This window comes from Triplophysa rosa, linkage group LG2 (genome assembly GCF_024868665.1).
Source record: "Triplophysa rosa linkage group LG2, Trosa_1v2, whole genome shotgun sequence".
NCBI classification, from domain to species: Eukaryota; Metazoa; Chordata; class Actinopteri; order Cypriniformes; family Nemacheilidae; genus Triplophysa; species Triplophysa rosa.
Window position 1 is genome coordinate 28,831,691 of NC_079891.1, and position 17,257 is coordinate 28,848,947.

The 17,257-nt window shown below is 37.5% G+C and overlaps 1 protein-coding gene across 1 annotated transcript in view; it reads left to right on the forward strand.

The window, feature by feature from the left end:
• The window catches only part of wscd2 (WSC domain containing 2), a 35,903-nt gene that overhangs the window by 18,082 nt on the left and 564 nt on the right, over positions 1–17,257 (forward strand). Inside the window, exons 2-9 of the mRNA XM_057327154.1 lie at positions 6,329–6,443; positions 7,568–8,424; positions 11,983–12,097; positions 14,098–14,282; positions 14,579–14,700; positions 15,066–15,240; positions 16,217–16,381; positions 16,472–16,672. Of these exons, the coding sequence (XP_057183137.1) occupies positions 8,034–8,424; positions 11,983–12,097; positions 14,098–14,282; positions 14,579–14,700; positions 15,066–15,240; positions 16,217–16,381; positions 16,472–16,672 (1,354 nt within the window). The 5' untranslated portion in view covers positions 6,329–6,443; positions 7,568–8,033. The remainder of the gene's footprint in view (positions 1–6,328; positions 6,444–7,567; positions 8,425–11,982; positions 12,098–14,097; positions 14,283–14,578; positions 14,701–15,065; positions 15,241–16,216; positions 16,382–16,471; positions 16,673–17,257) is intronic.

A 17,257-nucleotide genomic window follows, 5' to 3' on the forward strand; every position in this document is an offset into this window, starting at 1 on the left:
TTTTTATACTCATTTATATATTACCATGAAATTCAATTGTAAAACTTTGTGATTCTTAGATGCTCATTGTTGAAATGATGCCAATTGAAATTGATCCAGAAGATAACAAACTGTTTTATGACTTGAGCAGTTATCATTAGCTCTGTGTTTATTTGTGATAACATCTCAAATAGCTAAAGTTAACAAAAAATATTTGACTTTCCACTTTGGAACATCTGGTATATTAGATTAGTTTCAATATAAGCAACCTCAATACCCACTGTACTGAAAATGGAGGTGTATAACAGGCCTAAAGTGAGCAAGATGACATTTAGGATAATGAAGGAACATGTATCTTTAAATATGTATCAGGATTAGGATTCATTTAATACCTGCTACAGTAGAATTTCTGTGTTTACCAGCATCAGATACAGGATTCTGTTGACCTGTAGAGAGGAATCAGTCTAGACTAAGTGCAAATAACAGACAGGATTATACTGTAATGTCTCACTGTCATTTACTATAACGTCTACAACATATTTCACATTTATGTGTATGTTATGATTATGAAAGCGTAATTTTGAGTTGAACCTAATGTACACAACTCAGAATGTTTTATTTTAACTGAAGGCAGCTGTGGATCATATTGGCATTGTGTTATGTCAAGAATCTGTGGGTGGAGGTTTGACTGACATCCAGATAAGACAATACATCCTCTGGCCAGCCTCAAAAAGAAAAAATAATCACTGCCACCAACACCCCCCCTTCTCTGACTGATATGCAGAGGTCAGCGTACGGCAGATTGAAGAGGCCGGGTATGTGCGTGTGCTTTTTAATCTTTGCTCTTTGCTTTAATTTTAGATATGTCTTTGTCTCCAGGACATGAGAATTCAATGTCAAAAGAAAATTTTCATAATTATTCTTTAGTGAGCTTTTGTTTAACATCAGTAATGCAGCAGGTCTATTTTGTGTGAGAGAGGTCATATTTTGGAGGTAGAGAAAAGGAAAATCGCTGGGATTTGAAAGCAGCGTCCAGGAAGGGAAAGTCACACTCCTTGCAGGAAGGATCAGTAAAGCTTTCTCCCGGCTTGACTACAGTGTGGAAAAACAAGACTGTTACTGGAAGTTAATTAATGGCGCTGTTGACCAAAGATGACACAGGAAACAGTGCGTGAGACCGAGATGGAGTAGCCATCCAGTATTGGGTTAACTGTTTGGCTCTATCTTGGTAATGAAAACAATTTTTGCTCAATGTGCCAAATTAATTGCGGAATTATAGGGATATGAGTTTGGTTCAAAAAACAAAGCAATCATCATAAAACCTTCATGCGGTGCTTCAATAAATATTATGTGGTTTGATGAGAGTAAAAACAAAATATCTAATCAGTTCAATGGCCACGGCCTTACTCATCCTGATTGAAATGGCATGAGAGAATTTCAGGTCAGTTATTTTTTAGGTCTAGCTATTGCTAGTTGTTTATGCTTTAAAGGTGCTGTGTGTTGTTTTTTGGAGGATCTATTGACAAAAATGCAATATAATATACATAACTATGTGTTTAGAGGTGTAAAAAGAGCTTAATGAAGTGTTATTAACTTAAAATGACCTATTTCTATTTACATACACCGTGGGTCCCCTTGCATGGAATCTGCCATGTTGTTTCTACAGTAGCCCGAAACGGACAAACTGCTCTACAGAACGGGTTTCACAAATACGTTATCTCCTTCGGCAAAAAAGCGTGACACATCTTATTCCTGTGTCAGCCGCCGTAGTGCTTTGAAACGGAGGAGGAGAGTGAACCGTTGGTTGCTATTCGCAACCTCACTGCTAGATGCCGCAAAATTTCACTGGACCTTTAAATAGAGAAACATGCTATTGAACTACAATTAATCACTAACTTAACTCATTCGAGTAATTTTGTATACTTTTTTAAATACCTGTTGTATACATCATGTGCATCTCACCTTATACATTTTTGGACAGGAATTAAATCTAACTTCATTTTGTAAAAACCTGATTGCAGAAAGTGGTTACGATTAGCAACTTTAAAAACAGTAATACTGTACGTTGTTGGTCACAATATCTAGCAGATTCATGTGCTTGTTGTTATAGCTAACATTTGACAAGTTATTCTGTTTTGATTTTTAGCTAAAGTGAGCAAGAGACAAAATGAAATCTCATGTCGGTAGAAAAATCTTTAATCACAGTAAATGTATAAAATGAGCATATTACTGTGTCAGTATATTAAATTGTGCAAGCCAATTGAATGACATTACTTCGGTTTCTTGGACATAATATGTGCCACCTGAATATACAATGGTGCATTGTGCCCAGCAAGAGTTCTTTATTATTTAGTTAACTTCAGACTAGGAATCTGAATACTTGAGAAACGTCAAAAGGATTGGAATGAAAACAGCATACAGCAGACTTATGAGAAGAGCGCAGTTACTGTATTAGCTGAATAGAGCGCTTTGTCCTAAGCTCTCACAGAGACATAACTCAATTTTGTACATGCTGAAAATAAAGTCTTTTAAAAGAGATGATTTTTACTCATATGGCACTGGCTATTACAGATCAGCTTTTGTTATTTCTCATCAGCTCAATGAGCATCCTCAGTATTTGTTTCGCAGACAGCATTACAGCAGCAGGGTTACATATGTGTACAGAGTTTCATGTCTCTTAAAAATCATTTTAGTGTTCATAGTAGTTTGCCATTATTTGTTCTGTGAAGGTGTGTGCCCTTTTTATTTTAAAACATTTTCTCCTATGTCATATTAATATTTAAGGACAAGTGAGAAAACATAAACATGCCCAAATATGCCGCTGTACAAGCAGAATATCATGCACAAAATCAGGGATATATTCACACATGTGAAGAGATTATTCTATTTTCTTTGTTCTCTCTCTCAATCTCTCTTTCTACCTCCCCAAACGAATAAAAGCATGAGGATTGAGGGTAATGGACTGTGTAATATTATGAAGATTACAATGAGGCACTTCTCTCCAATCCCTCGGTTTAAGCTTCTTATTGCACTTATTGTATTTTGTGTAGAACATGTAGAAAAGTGATTCTATGATCAGCTGATTCTGGGGTTAGACATTTTGTGAAAGAGTTTCTCAGTTTCACTACGATAGAGAACAAAGGACAAATTAGGTGTTCTTAAAGTAGGTATTGTCTTATTTTGCAGTCTGATCTTGTGAAATGTTGCTTCTTGTTATTTTTCTCTTTGTCTGAATGTTCTATGTCCTCTTAGAATCTTATTTTGCATCAGCATCTTTATTTCCTGCTTTGTATTCTTGCCATTTCATAATTTCACTTAGGCTATCTGTGGAATGCAATCTGAGTAGCGCAACAAAAAAATCTAAAGGGTTTAGACAATCTGCTGCAACAATAGGAGACATATCCCCCCCAAAAATGTATTACCTATGAAATGGAAACCAAACCAGATACACAGAGTATGAGTGTTGTTATTTTTAAATTGACAGCAACAGTAGCTTACAGACCCCATCTCTACTCTCTTTGCCCATATAAGCTCCTGGGGAAAGATTCAGTGTATATATGAGTGTTTGGAGTTAGAGACACCAAGATCTCCAAGAGGTCTCCTCTAATCCACTTCACCACTCACCTGCTATGTTCAAGAAAATGGCCTTAAGTGGCTTATAAACTCCGACAGCGGGATCAAATTGAGGAGAGGAAATCCCTGCAGATTCTCACTGAGAAATTGTTTGAGCCGGCACACTAGTCATTAATTGCACTTGGGCATCGAGCCAGTAACAGACACATGCTAAGAGATCAGACATGTCTCTAATTAAAAAGGCTGGCATGGTGAGGCCGACTTTATTGCCAAAACAGGTTATGGCGAAGCAGTCCGGATATGAAATGTTAAAGGAATAGTTCAAACAAAAATGAAAAATAATTTATTCACCATCTAGTCTTCCAAAGAAAACAGTAGGCGGAACAGGAGAGATAGCAAGAAGAGCCCTTGTGGTTCAGGTTAAAGGTTTAAATGAACTTCCTTACATTGTTGGAGAAAATCATCTCTTTTGGCAACATGTTGACAGCCGTAGAAATACTTTACAGAACCCTGACTGGAGTCAAACCACGATCACATGTGGAGAGTATCACTTAAATAATTTATGATGGGAAACATTCGCTTTCCCATTATTGTTACTTTTTGCCATTGTTTTGGCACAACTGTCCCACAGGAAAATTTTCAAATTTTTTGTAAATATTTGTCTTTGTTATTTTGATGTGCATTCTTATTAAAGGGACAGTTCACCCAAGAATATTCTGTCATCATTTACTCACCCTCGAGTTATTCCAAATCTGTATAAATTTCTTTGTTCTGATGAACAAAGAGAAAGATTTTTGGAATAATGGTTGTAGCCAAACAGGTCTTGACCACTATTGACTACCATAGTAGAAAAAAGTACAATGCAGTGCTTCACATTCTTCAAAATATCTTCTTTTGTGTTCAACAGAACAAAGAAATGTACAAAGAAATTTTTTCTACTATGGTAGTCAATGGTAGCAGAATTTTCAATTTTGGTTGAACTGTTCTTTTAAGAAAAGGTACATTAGCATATTTCTTTTAACCAGATATGTACAGTCAGTTTAGCATGTGACATGAAATTCAGCACATAACTCCTCATCACATGTACTTCTTGGGTTAAGCTGGAAGTGAAAATATATCTAAGGACTTTCCCCACTCAAAAACTTCTTACATGGATTGCTCAATCGCCCAAAATGCGGAAAACTAGCGAGCTTAGAGACTTGTTAGTAATTGTATGCAAAAAGTGAAAAAAGTATATAGAATGCAAAGCGTAATGGACAATTCACTCAAAAAGAAAAGTCTATAATCATTGTTGTATAACTTTCTAAATGAATACACTTTAGTCAGAGAGATCTCACAAGAATGATGAAGAACTCTTTCTTTTCACAGCCCTTTCCTTTAAAAGAATATAATATGTTGAAAATTGGTTTGGTTAAAAACCAGGATGTATGCAGTTTGTTTGTGAAAGTGTTAGTGTAGGTGGTCTCACAGAAATGGTGGCATTTTTTATTAACTATAGAGCATATGCAGGGAGACTCTGTAATGGCACTCTGTAGCACTGTGTGCTAATGCTCAGTGGCTTTGCCCTCTCCAGCAGTAATGGAATATGTATTTATGGAAAGTCCTGTGGAACATAACCTGAGGTTACGGCCCTTATCTGAAGCAGCCAAGATGAATTCTGACATGTTTTGCTCATAATTTTCTCTTACTAAATATTCATAGGTTTATTTGGTGTTTTTTGTAAAAATAATGGCCCAGTCTGTCTTATTAAAGGAGTGTATAACTGATGTCATCCGAATTAAATGAACAGGTTTGCTGAGAGCAGTATAAATGGTTGTTAAATTAAACCAGCTTTAGTTAACCACTGCTATATCTGTGTCTGTCTGCCTCAGGCTGTTGAATAAATACCTGCTATAGTTACAGTACATACAGTACATGAGAAAATAAGAAAAAGCATATACAGTATAATGGGCCCAATAGGACATATTAAAAAAATTACATCTTCAATTTTATTGCATTATCAATAAAAATATATATCAAAATGATATTACCGATGATGCAAAATATTTTGCTTGAATGGAGGTGCTGTGTGTAATTTTTTGGAGGATCTATTGACAGAAATGCAATATAATATAGATAACTATGTATGTCTTCAGAGGTGTATAAAGACCTTACATTATGAAGTGTTATGTTTTTATTAGAATGAGCTATTTCTATCTACATACACCGCGGGTCCCCCTGCTTGAAATTCACCATGTTGTTTCTACAAGAGTCCTAAACGGACAAACTGCTCTACAGAACACGTTTCATAAATTTGTTATCTCCTTCGGGAAAGAAGCGAAAATGTGACGGCATCTTAATCCTGTGTCAGCCACCATAGTACTTCGAAAGGGAGGGGTGGAGTGAGCCGTTGGTTGCAATTCACGACCTCACCGCTAGATGCCGCAAAGTTTCAAACACTGGAGATTTTTTGTTTATTTCAATTTTAATTGTCGTTTTTGGGGTTCGACATGTTCATCTAACAGCCTTTAGCGTCTACATTTGTATTGTTCTTTGGGCTTTTACGATACTAAGTCAAACAAACAAACGCCCATATGTCTCCAAGAAGCCAATAAGTTGTACCACGAGAAAACCCCTTTGCCCGCACATGGAGATTTACAAGCACATTTGAAAGGCTTGGTTCTGCAGAGTTATAAAACATGTGTCTAGAGCAAATACAATGTTTGACACACTGGCATTCAACATGAATTTTAATTATTTTTCCTTCTCTTTCTCTACTGTCTTGCCTTCCTCATAGGTGTTGAGCTATATCTGCACTGAATGAGCTCTGTGTGCTGCGGGTATAGAATGTTGTCTCAATAACATCAGCCCGTCTCCGCTCTGACTGCGGCAGGTGGAAGTCCAGGGGTCAGGTAACGGTGACATTGGGTGCTTGTATGCCCAAACACACACACACTTTCTTTCACATGCACGCTCACGCACACTCTGTAGTTGCGGAAAATTCCATTACCCTCAGAAGAAGACTGATTATGAGTCTTGGTTTAAACACTGTGGACACTGGGGTCTTTGATAGTGGGGAAATAGACTATTTTCAATTCATTTTGGTTCAAACATGAACTTATTCATTGAACTAGCCTATACTTTTCTGTATTTTTCAGTATTGGTTTTTTTTTTTTTAAATATTTCTAAACATCCAACTTTTCAACATTTCTATACATAATATAAAAGAAATAACTTGACTTGGAAAATTGTGCAAGATAAGATTCGTTTTTAGAGAATTTGTCTTAAGATAAGATCAAGCATAAATCAACAATGATTGTGATTGCAAGAAGAAAAACTGTAAATGTGTTTTTCTTCGGAAAACATCTCAAATAAGCTTATCTTAGGATATTTATCACTATATCCGTCACTGTCCTTTCAGAAGCTTGTATGTCCAAATTCACAGTTTTTAAGAAAATGGGAAAAACACTGCGCTTTCTAAATGATTAAATAGCTTACTGTGTTGTCAAAGTTGACAAGCACTTTTTAATACTTGTGATTGGTTAGATATTTGCTACATAAAGGGTGACCAATAATGTTTGTATAAATAACAAAATTGAAATCATGAAATATGAAGAAACAAGGTTTCAGAAGGAGACCAGCGTTTTAAAATTTGCTTGACTGAACGCTTGACTAAAACGTTTCTGATAATCTTTAAGACCTCAAGAACCTGAATGATAAAATGCCAAGAAAACGCAAAGTGTGGCAACGTATTTATTTTAGATATTTTTATTTGCAACATAATTCCCAGTTACAATTGTGCTACTCTATACTTTTAATGGTTTGTAGAGTATATTGTGTGATACGACAAAAAACATAGATATATTAAAAAGTGACCACCATCTTTCTCAGAGCTATCACATACATGTAACTTATAGTACCACTGTGTTTGGAGGTTTCTTATAAAAACACCTGCTTTTTAGCAAAAATAGAGCTGTTCTTTGCCTAGAAACTGCACCAGTATTTAGTCCTTGTTCAGTATCTGTGTCATTTTTAGGTTTACAGTCTGTGAGTCGGGAGTGAATCAGCACGGCTTTTGATTGACAGACAGCTTGGTGGGAAACAAGGCCTCGGTAGAGCGAAGTCCGATAACAGGAGTGAAAGCATCGCCACGGCGATATCATCTTTCACTCTTCACTGCCACTCGTCTTTCTCAACATGGCCTCTGCAATGGCACCGCTCTCTTCCGTCCCTGCTTCTTGGAAACCCAACACATTTCTGTAGACTGCTGAAGAGGAGGTCTGGAAATTGTCTTTAGACTTTTGAACAGATGGAGGAATGCTTAAAACAAGTGTTCTGTGTAAAGTTTTATATATATTGTTCCTACCTTGAGGAATACTTCTGAGGGATTTAAAGAAGCTCATTGTACAAAAAACCAACGTTTTACAAGGACATTGCTGTCTCTCATTTTATATGTTTCTATGTAACGTCAAAGGCCAGTGCGTGTGGCTGGAGAGCCCGTCATGGCCAGACCTCTGCTGAAGATCCATCGTTATTTCCACCGCAAGCCGGTGCGCTTTTTCTCCTTCATCATCCTCTACCTCACCGCTGGCAGCCTTGTTTTTCTTCACTCGGGCTTCTCCAGCGATTCTTCCACCAGTGGTTCTGGGAGCGGCCGTGACCCAGTTATATCTGAAGGCGGAGCAGGTGGTGCGAGTCCTACCTCTGACGGTTTGGGAATCATAGGGAGGGTGTTTAAGGAGACACGGAGAGCCCCCCGGAGATTCGGGCCACCTTGGATGAAGGAAAATGGGGTGCAGGATGCACCAGAGTGGGCAGGGCGAGGAGTATATGCCAACAGCTGGAACCATGGAGCCAAAGGAAGAACAACCAAAGAGATGGATGATGGGAGAGGTAGGAACTTATTCACCGTGACACTTCTGTTTAAGTGCATTTTTTTGGTCAGCTTGATGTATTTTTTGTTAATCAATTTAGCAAACCAGTAACAAACCATGATAAACATACAAGGCAAAGACTGGCGAGGACATCTGCACACAGCATTAGTTATTAGCATCCACAAGGAAACAATGAAAAATATGTTTTTTTTTCACAGCAGGGTACTAACACAGATGACACATGTGGTAAAAAAAGAAATGTTTTCTTTTAATGACACAAACCAAAGTGCAGTTCTAATTCTGATAACACAAGTACAGAATAGGGAATCATAACTGAGTGTGATAAAGAAAAACTTCAAGATACATAAACACGCCGATTGTTACAAATTGAATGGCTTTCCACGATCATAACAGAACGATTCAGCTTGGTGGTTGAGTCGGTGGAGTGTGGCAATCTGTCTCGGTCTTTGAAGTTTTAAGCTGAAGAATTGGAGTAGCCTTTTCCTGATTGCTAAAGTAAATAACGAATGTGTGTGTGGTTCTGGGGACCAAAGTAAAACCAATTGTTTTGACCTTGTGGGGAAAATAAACAAAATAAACAAATTACATTAAAAAGTAAAACTGCGGTAATGTAGGTTGAGGGGATTGAAAATATTCTGTTTGTACAGTATAAAAATCACTAGCATATATCTATGAAAATTCCCCCAAAACATGGAAACTCAACATGCATTTCTGTGTGTACTTTATAGTTAATTCTAATATCTTATAATAGGTGTTGCTTACTGCAGCATATAGGCACAACAAATTTTGTTACATCTGGAAATCTTATTAATGAATGGAAAATGAATGGATTAAAGGGATAGTTTGCCCCAAAAATGAAAAATATTTTATCATTTATTTACCCTTGTGTCCTTCAAAACCATGTGTAACACAAAAGAAGATATTTTGACGAATATTTTGAGATATTTTGTCTCAGTGGTTTTGTGTCCATACAATGGAAGTCAAAGGGGGCCAATGTTGTTTGGTTACCAACATTTTTCATATGATGATCTTTTTTGTTCTGCAGAAAAAAAATGACATTCAGGTTTGAAATGACATGAGGGTGAGTAAAAGATGTAAAAATTTTGGGTGAACTATATAAAAGTGCAAATGTGATGCTTTTCATTGAAGGTTTCATTCCCACATGCACGTCATAGGTTACTCCTGTGCAGATTAAAAATGTCACCTTTTCTAATGTACTGCATATTCCTGTATACAGTACTGTACATAAAAGTGAAGTACATTAATCTTTGATATTAAAGCTACTTCCATGAGGTGAGGACATTAAATATAAATGCGACCTGCATCATATCTGGCCCTCTAGAAAAGTGAATTTGCTGGAGGGCTTAGATTATAAACCTGAACTATCTTCAATTTCTACATGCGTGTGCATCGTTTCATTTCTCATTTTAATGCAAACCCATGCCAGTTTAACATGCATGCTTGACAGAACTGCCAAAATTTGGCACCACTAACGATAAACAGTTAATTTTTCTGTAAAAAAGATGGACTACATCAGAATAAACTCATTTTATTTCATATGGTGCTCTGCTCTCTATAGTTTCAAAAAAGGCCACAAAAAGGTAAGAGAAAGCCAATTAGTGGATTGTATGTCAGTCTCGGGTCATTACCTTTATCCATAGCGAGATTTAGGTGAGAACAGATGGTTCTCAAGCGTATCCCGCTGGGTCCCTAGTAAAACTCAGCTTGATTTACTTTTGACAGTCATACGGTATGTTCCATGATTTCGAAAGCAATGTCTGAATAGGTTGTAAATTTGTAGCAACACATTTCATCCCAGAGGAAGTCAAAAGACAGGAAGACATGCTCAGCCCTGAAACATCCTTCTCTGTACAATATCTAAAACACCAACTGCACCAGAGTGCCAACACGTAACTGTGACGGTAATGCAGAACTCTGGCACTCAGTCTTTCGTATATAAACTCAGTTACATCATCTTATGTGTCCATTCAGAGAGAAAAACTGATACACATTGCTGCACCAAACTTATATGGCTCATTTTACAAAAACCTTTGTCATGCTACGACTTACTATTATAATTTTTCTGATACTCTTAATGCTTATGACAACACACACAAAAAACACATTCATGCTGGGAAAGAGAGAGAAAAAGATCATCTTTACAGGTCAACACACTTCCTCAGCTTCAATTGTCAATGTACAGACCTGGTCTCAACTCTGCCCCCTTCTGGACACTCACTCATTAACAACTTGACCAAATTAAAAATGAACAGGTTTAAAATGTCTGTTTAAAAAAAAAAAAATAGGTTCAAACCTTTACGTTTTTTTTAAATAACAAAATCTGAGTTTAGAAGTATAAAAAGAAATAGTCTTCCCTCTTGTTAAACAGTAATACAGTTTTCTAGGCCACAATAGCCTACTTTTAATTTTGAAATCCACTCCTGGATAATTGCAAGCTATATAAACACCCCTGTTCATTATCCTTCATACACAGACTGCGCACCCTGGGAGGTACACCACAGCATCATTATCTCCGTAGTCATGCTGTGAGTGAGACTTTTCATCCTTGCACTTAGCTGCTTCACAGAATGCCAATACAGTGCTGAGTGGATGGAGCCTGACTTGTTGAAAAAGCAGATTAGTGAGCTTGCCCTCTGTGTCTGCCAATATATTTAACTTGTGATCCTGCTCGCTGCTTTTTAGACAATTGCAATTACCATAATGTTATACTGGTTAGGGTGTGTATAAGCTGCGCTAACCCCTTCAGCAGCCCATCTCGGCTATTAGAAAAGACATTTAATCCTAATGGGGATAGATGAGATTATGGAGAAAGAATGGATGTCATGCAAAAGGCATTGTGTGTCACAAAAGATGAGATCGATGGAGCAGATGATCCGCATCCGAGTGTAAATATATTAGGTAACAAATGCCAGAACTATGCAGATAATGTCTTATGTCACCAGCAGTCCTCCAATATGGAGTTAACACTGGCTGTAGTTTGATGTTTAGGTATTTTTTAAGGAAGTTGAAGTTTCAGGTTTAAATTAAGTTTTACTAAAGCAAGTTACATATGATAATAAACATTTAATTTGACCCCACTTAGTTTAAAATAACAACAAATATTGCACAATAAACTGCTATGGGAACACTTTGAGGGACATAAGTACAATACAATATAAAAAGTGTCTTTAATTGCATTGCTAAAAGCTAGACAGTAACGCAAAGTTAAACCGTTTGGATGTAGTTTCACTTGTTGGCCACTAGAATGCACTGTTTCCCAAATTAGAAACGCCAGAGCGTGCTGTTGAACGTAGTGCGTCACGTTGTCAAAGGTCACTTTAAAAATGTTTCACGAATTAACGTGATTAACCAACAGGATTTGAAACGTCATTTTAATTTATTATTTCAATTAGTCTGTGCATTAATTATGCATCAATTACCATTTGTCTGTGTTTTCGTTTGGTTGTTGTTTTTCCGACCTTTGCAAGTTCCTTTGGGTAAAATGTGTCTTCCGCCTGATGTAAATGTAATATTTTCGATGTCTCTCCCCTTTTAGCAAAATACATCGGCTGCTACGTGGATGACACACAGAAGCGCGCGCTCAGAGGCGTGTCCTTTTTTGACTACAAAAAAATGACTGTCTTCCGTTGCCAGGACAACTGTGCAGAGAGGTACGTTTGCTGAAACTTTTCATCTCAATGTGCATGAATACACACAAGTAGGCCTATAACCACTCAGACTCACGTTATCATGCCCAAACATACAGTGAGTCATACACATGTAATCTTTCCCACGCTAAGAGTTGACGTCCCTAAAGCGACAAACATGACTAATGTGACACTTGTACGCTAATGTTATTCCCCACGTCCTGTTTCTCTCATTAACCGAGTCAGAAGGGATTTCAGATTTCATATCAGGAAAGAAGTCACTATTTAGTGTAGTCACATAAAATGACTATTACATGTTTTACAAAACATACTACGTACTAAGATGTACTCATTTGTGAGAAAGTATGTACATTTTAATGCTTAGAAAGGTATGGAAGGACGTTCATGTAACGGAAGTGTAGTCACTCATAAAAACTGCGTTTGAGATTTTCTTGCTGTTTGCTTTTTCATTCATTATTTATGTAATTTTTACTATATTTGCAAGGCACTAACTCCTCTCACAATGAATTTTGGGTATTGTTAGCTTCTCAAGTGTGAAAGGATCTGCACTTCCATTTTAACAGAAGTAATAAGGATACTCATTTAAACATCCCACAATTGGGGACATGCTAATTATAATTAAAAATTAATAATAATATTTAGAATCTATAATAGTACAATTTGGATGCAGTGACATTTTCTAAAACTTTTTCTCTTTAGCCATTTTTCTCTCTTTTGCATTTTTGCACTCTTGTTTCCTTCCCGTTTAATTGGTTCCTCTATTCAGCCTGATTTATATTCTGTCTTAACTATACTTATTGCATAACCCAGTCTGTAGTTTGTTGGAAAAATGACAAACAAAGAAAGACAGAGGATGCGACTGAAGGATGTTGGAGTGGAGGGAGTTAAAGAAACAGAAAGTCAGAACTGGATTTAAGGGAATTGTGAAAGAGATGGATAGCGGGAGTCGAGAGATAGAGAGTAAACACTTCTGTCTGCTCCCTCTCAGTACTGGGCGCCCACTCAGAAGTTCAAGAGGCCTGTCATAAATAAGCCTTGAGGAGGATAAGATGAGAGGAAGCCAAACCTCTTATCCTGGAGTCAGCCACTAGAAGACAGACTTCCTTCAGTACTCAAATTGTCAAAATTGTCACTATAACTGGCCTCGGGTCAATTTAAAGGGATCACATGACACGGCTAAAACGAATATTATCGTTTGTTTTAGATGTAATGCAATGTGCATACACGATTTAAGGTAAAAAAAAAAAGAGAGTATATTTTCCACATACCGTGCATGTTTGTATCTCCTCTTTGCCCCGCCTCTCTGAAACGCGCAAATTTTAAACAAAGCTCATCGCTCTTAAAAGCGAGGTGTGCTATGATTGGCCAGTTAACCAGTGCGTAGTGATTGGTCGAATACTGCAAGCGTGTGACGGAAATGTAACGCCTCTTACCATATTTGGAACATAAGGTTCCAAAGCAATTGTACTGACAGGTACGCCCACCTCACTTGCGTATACATTTGGGCGGTCTTAGTCAAATCATACCACGAACTGACGTAGATTTGTGGGGGTGTGGTTACACGAGGAGTTTCAGGCAGGTCTGGGTGAGCGTTCGCTTTTAGATAGAAAGCAACTTTTTTTCAGAATCTTTAATTTTTGCAATTTTACGTGTCTAATACATGCATGGGCAACTTATAACACACCAAAGACACAGAAAAACACGTGTTCGCGCCATATGACCCCTTTAAAATGACAGTAATCCACACCTAGTATTTTTTGGCTCTTAAGTTTTAGCTCATTTAAATCCAAATCGTAACCTTTTTTGCCCAGGCAGTGTATTTAAAAGTTATGCTTATAGTATTACCACAATCTGTATTTTATTATTTCTGGCCTGGTTGCACTATTATTAATAAATATACTACAGACAAGAAAGACAATGATAAGATGAAAATGATCAAAAAACGAGGAGGAAACAGGATGTTTTTTTACTTTTATTGACATTCGTTTGACATGTTTCATCAGGGGGTATCTCTACGCCGGTCTGGAGTTTGGAGCAGAGTGCTACTGTGGTCATAAGATCCAAGCGTCCAATGTGTCCGAGAGCGACTGTAATATGGGGTGTAAAGGAGAGAAGACTAACCTCTGCGGAGGACCTAATCGACTCTCCATATATAGACTGGAGCTGAGCCAGGAGTCTGCCCGGAGATGTGAGCACCCTTACACACACATACAGTACTTGTTTGTTGAAATCCAGACAGTAGTGGCAAACTTGAGTGGGATTTCTGCATACAGTACTCCTTTCATTCTGTATGACCAGCTAAAACTGTTTTCTAGAATTGCCTCCAAATAATTCTAGAAAATTGTTAATAATGCCATCCAAAAGACTATAGTGATGGTGAGATTTTCACCGTCAAGAAGCGCTCACATTTTCCTCTGAGAATGTTCAAATTTGTTTGTTTTTGTTGTTGTTAGATTTGAAGTTTGTGTTTGTTTCGTTGTTTAGATGGAAGCGCTATCTTTAAGGGATGTTTCAAGAGACCAGACAACGTGACCTTGGCACTTCCTGTTAGCGCCGTCATTCAAAACATGTCAGTGGATAAGTGCGTCGACATGTGTACAGAGAAAGTAAGTACTGTAAGCATCATGCACACAAGTCAGATGTCTCCCGTGCAGATGTGATTGTGATTATCTGTCTATAGCCCTTTACACACATACAGACACACCGTCTTTACTGGTAAATTGCGATGACACGTTTTTACTGTTTTTATGGAAGTCAAAGAAACAGTTCAGGAATTCAGTTTATTCTGCATGAATGTAAATATTTGCACAAAATGGTATCTTAATGGTTAAAAGATGAGATGACACTGTTTGTGTGAACAGCACATTTGTGCACATTTGTATTTTTGCGGAAAAGTAATTCAGGTCATTTAACGGTAATTAACCATGATTGCTGCGTGAAAGGGCTTTAATCTTTGCTTTTGTCTTTCAAGGAGTTTTCTCTGGCAGCATTGGCTGGTGAAAAATGTCACTGTGGCTTTCCCACTCCTCTCTTCACCCTACACGAGCACGAGGATGAGGAACTGTGTGTGCATCGCTGCGCTGGGGAAGATTTCGATAGCTGTGGGAACAATGACTTCTTTGTAGTGTACCAGACACAAGTTCAGGGTAACGTTCGCTTGTTTTGACCGAAACAGCATGGTTGGGCCACTTACAAACTTAGTGATAACATCACAGTGGTTTGATTTATAGGGACCAGAAAAAGCGTGTCATGTCACGTCAGGTGTTTCATTTTGCAAAAAGAAAGAGGTACCGTGTGCAACCACCATGGTTATCAGGGATGCCAGTCAGATATACTGTACAGTTCAGCGATTCTTATACAAGGCCACGAATACCATATTGACCTTTCAGGGTCAATCTATTTAGTTTTTCTTAGAAGTCTGCTACTGCCCTGAGGTAGACTCTGAACTTGTGCATTCTTTGGGAGTGAATGAATGGTTTTGACATTAAGACTGAAACGTATTAAGTCATTTCCTGTTGTCAGTCTGACAGTCTTCTGCTTTGTGGTTCATTATCTGTCATCATGTACCGGTTTAGACTGGTTGAAACTAAAGCACAAAAACAAGTAATATGATACATTTCTCATACACCTCACTTCAATCGAAGTTAAAAGAATTATTATTATAGTCACATAGCTCAACCACAAAATTACTATAGCAGCGTAGTCCCAACGTAGTGTTTTGTTTATTATTACATTACATTTAGGCAAGGCAAGGCAAGGCAAGTTTATTTATATAGCACATTTCATACACAAGGGCAGTTCAAAGTGCTTTATATAAAATGATTGACAGAGAGAAATAAGACGTATCTTTAAAATGCAAGTGATTTAAGATCACAAATACTCTAGATTTTAAGAGACAATAAAACAGCAATAAAATTGATTAAAAATGTGAGTGTATATATAAAAAGAATAAGAGCAAAAGAAATTAGACATAGAAGTGCAGTTGATGTAAACCAGTACAGTGCTCAGGTTGTAAATGCACAGCTAAACAGGTGTGTTTTTAATCTGGATTTAAAAGTAGCTAATTTATTCACAATTACATTAATTTTACATTTCGAGTCCTTCTGTATCCCTGTATCCCAGATAATCGGTGCATGGACCGACGCTTTCTACCCACCCGTTCTAAACACCAAGTGGCGCTTGCGAGTTTCCCTGGTGCGGGAAACACCTGGGCTCGTCATCTTATTGAGTTGGCCACGGGCTATTACACTGGCAGCTACTATTTCGATGGCTCGCTGTACAACAAGGGTTAGCTTAATTTCAACAATTTTATATGCCACTGCGCCTAATGTTTCTCCCCTGTGGCTCATGGTCGTCTCTATTACTTTGCTTGCACAGGTTTTAAAGGAGAGAGAGATCACTGGCGCAGCGGTAGAACCATTTGCATCAAGACCCACGAGAGCGGCAAGAAGGAGATTGAAGCCTTTGACGCCAGCATCGTCATGATCCGGAACCCTTACAAAGCCCTAATGGCCGAATTTAACCGAAAGTATGGCGGCCATATTGGATTTGCCTCCCAAGCTCACTGGAGGGGAAAAGGTAAGGGAAAAAATGAATACTTACCTATGTTTAGTTACTTTGTGATACTATCATAAAAGAGACAGAAGAGGGTATAATGGGTCAAAATCAGGCCTTAAGGTTACCCCTTGCAGTGTTTTCATTCATTTTCATTCGTTGTATTTTTGGCCTTTTTCTGCATTAGCGTCAATTAAAGTGTTATTTTAGATGCTGATATAGAGGCGCAGAAGTTATAGATAAAAAGTTAAGTACTGATATGCCACTGTTGGGTCATAAGATGCGTCCAAATAACATTTAATAAATTAAAATGGTCATTTGCAACGACAGCTTATCCCACGGTCACACTAGACCTTTCATTCCATTGACTTCTATTATCCTTAAGTCTATGTACTGTATGAAAAACGATAAGAAATTGTGTGATGAAGTAAATTTTCTTGTCATATAAAAACATACTGCTGTTTTATTGTAGATAATAATAATTTGTAAATCTTTTTTCTAAAAACATCAGTGGCTGTTAGAGTGTGTCTTGTTTCCATGCCAATAAGCTATTAGTATTTTGATTCATCACTCGATTCACAGCTCCCCCACACACCCAAACACAGAAGC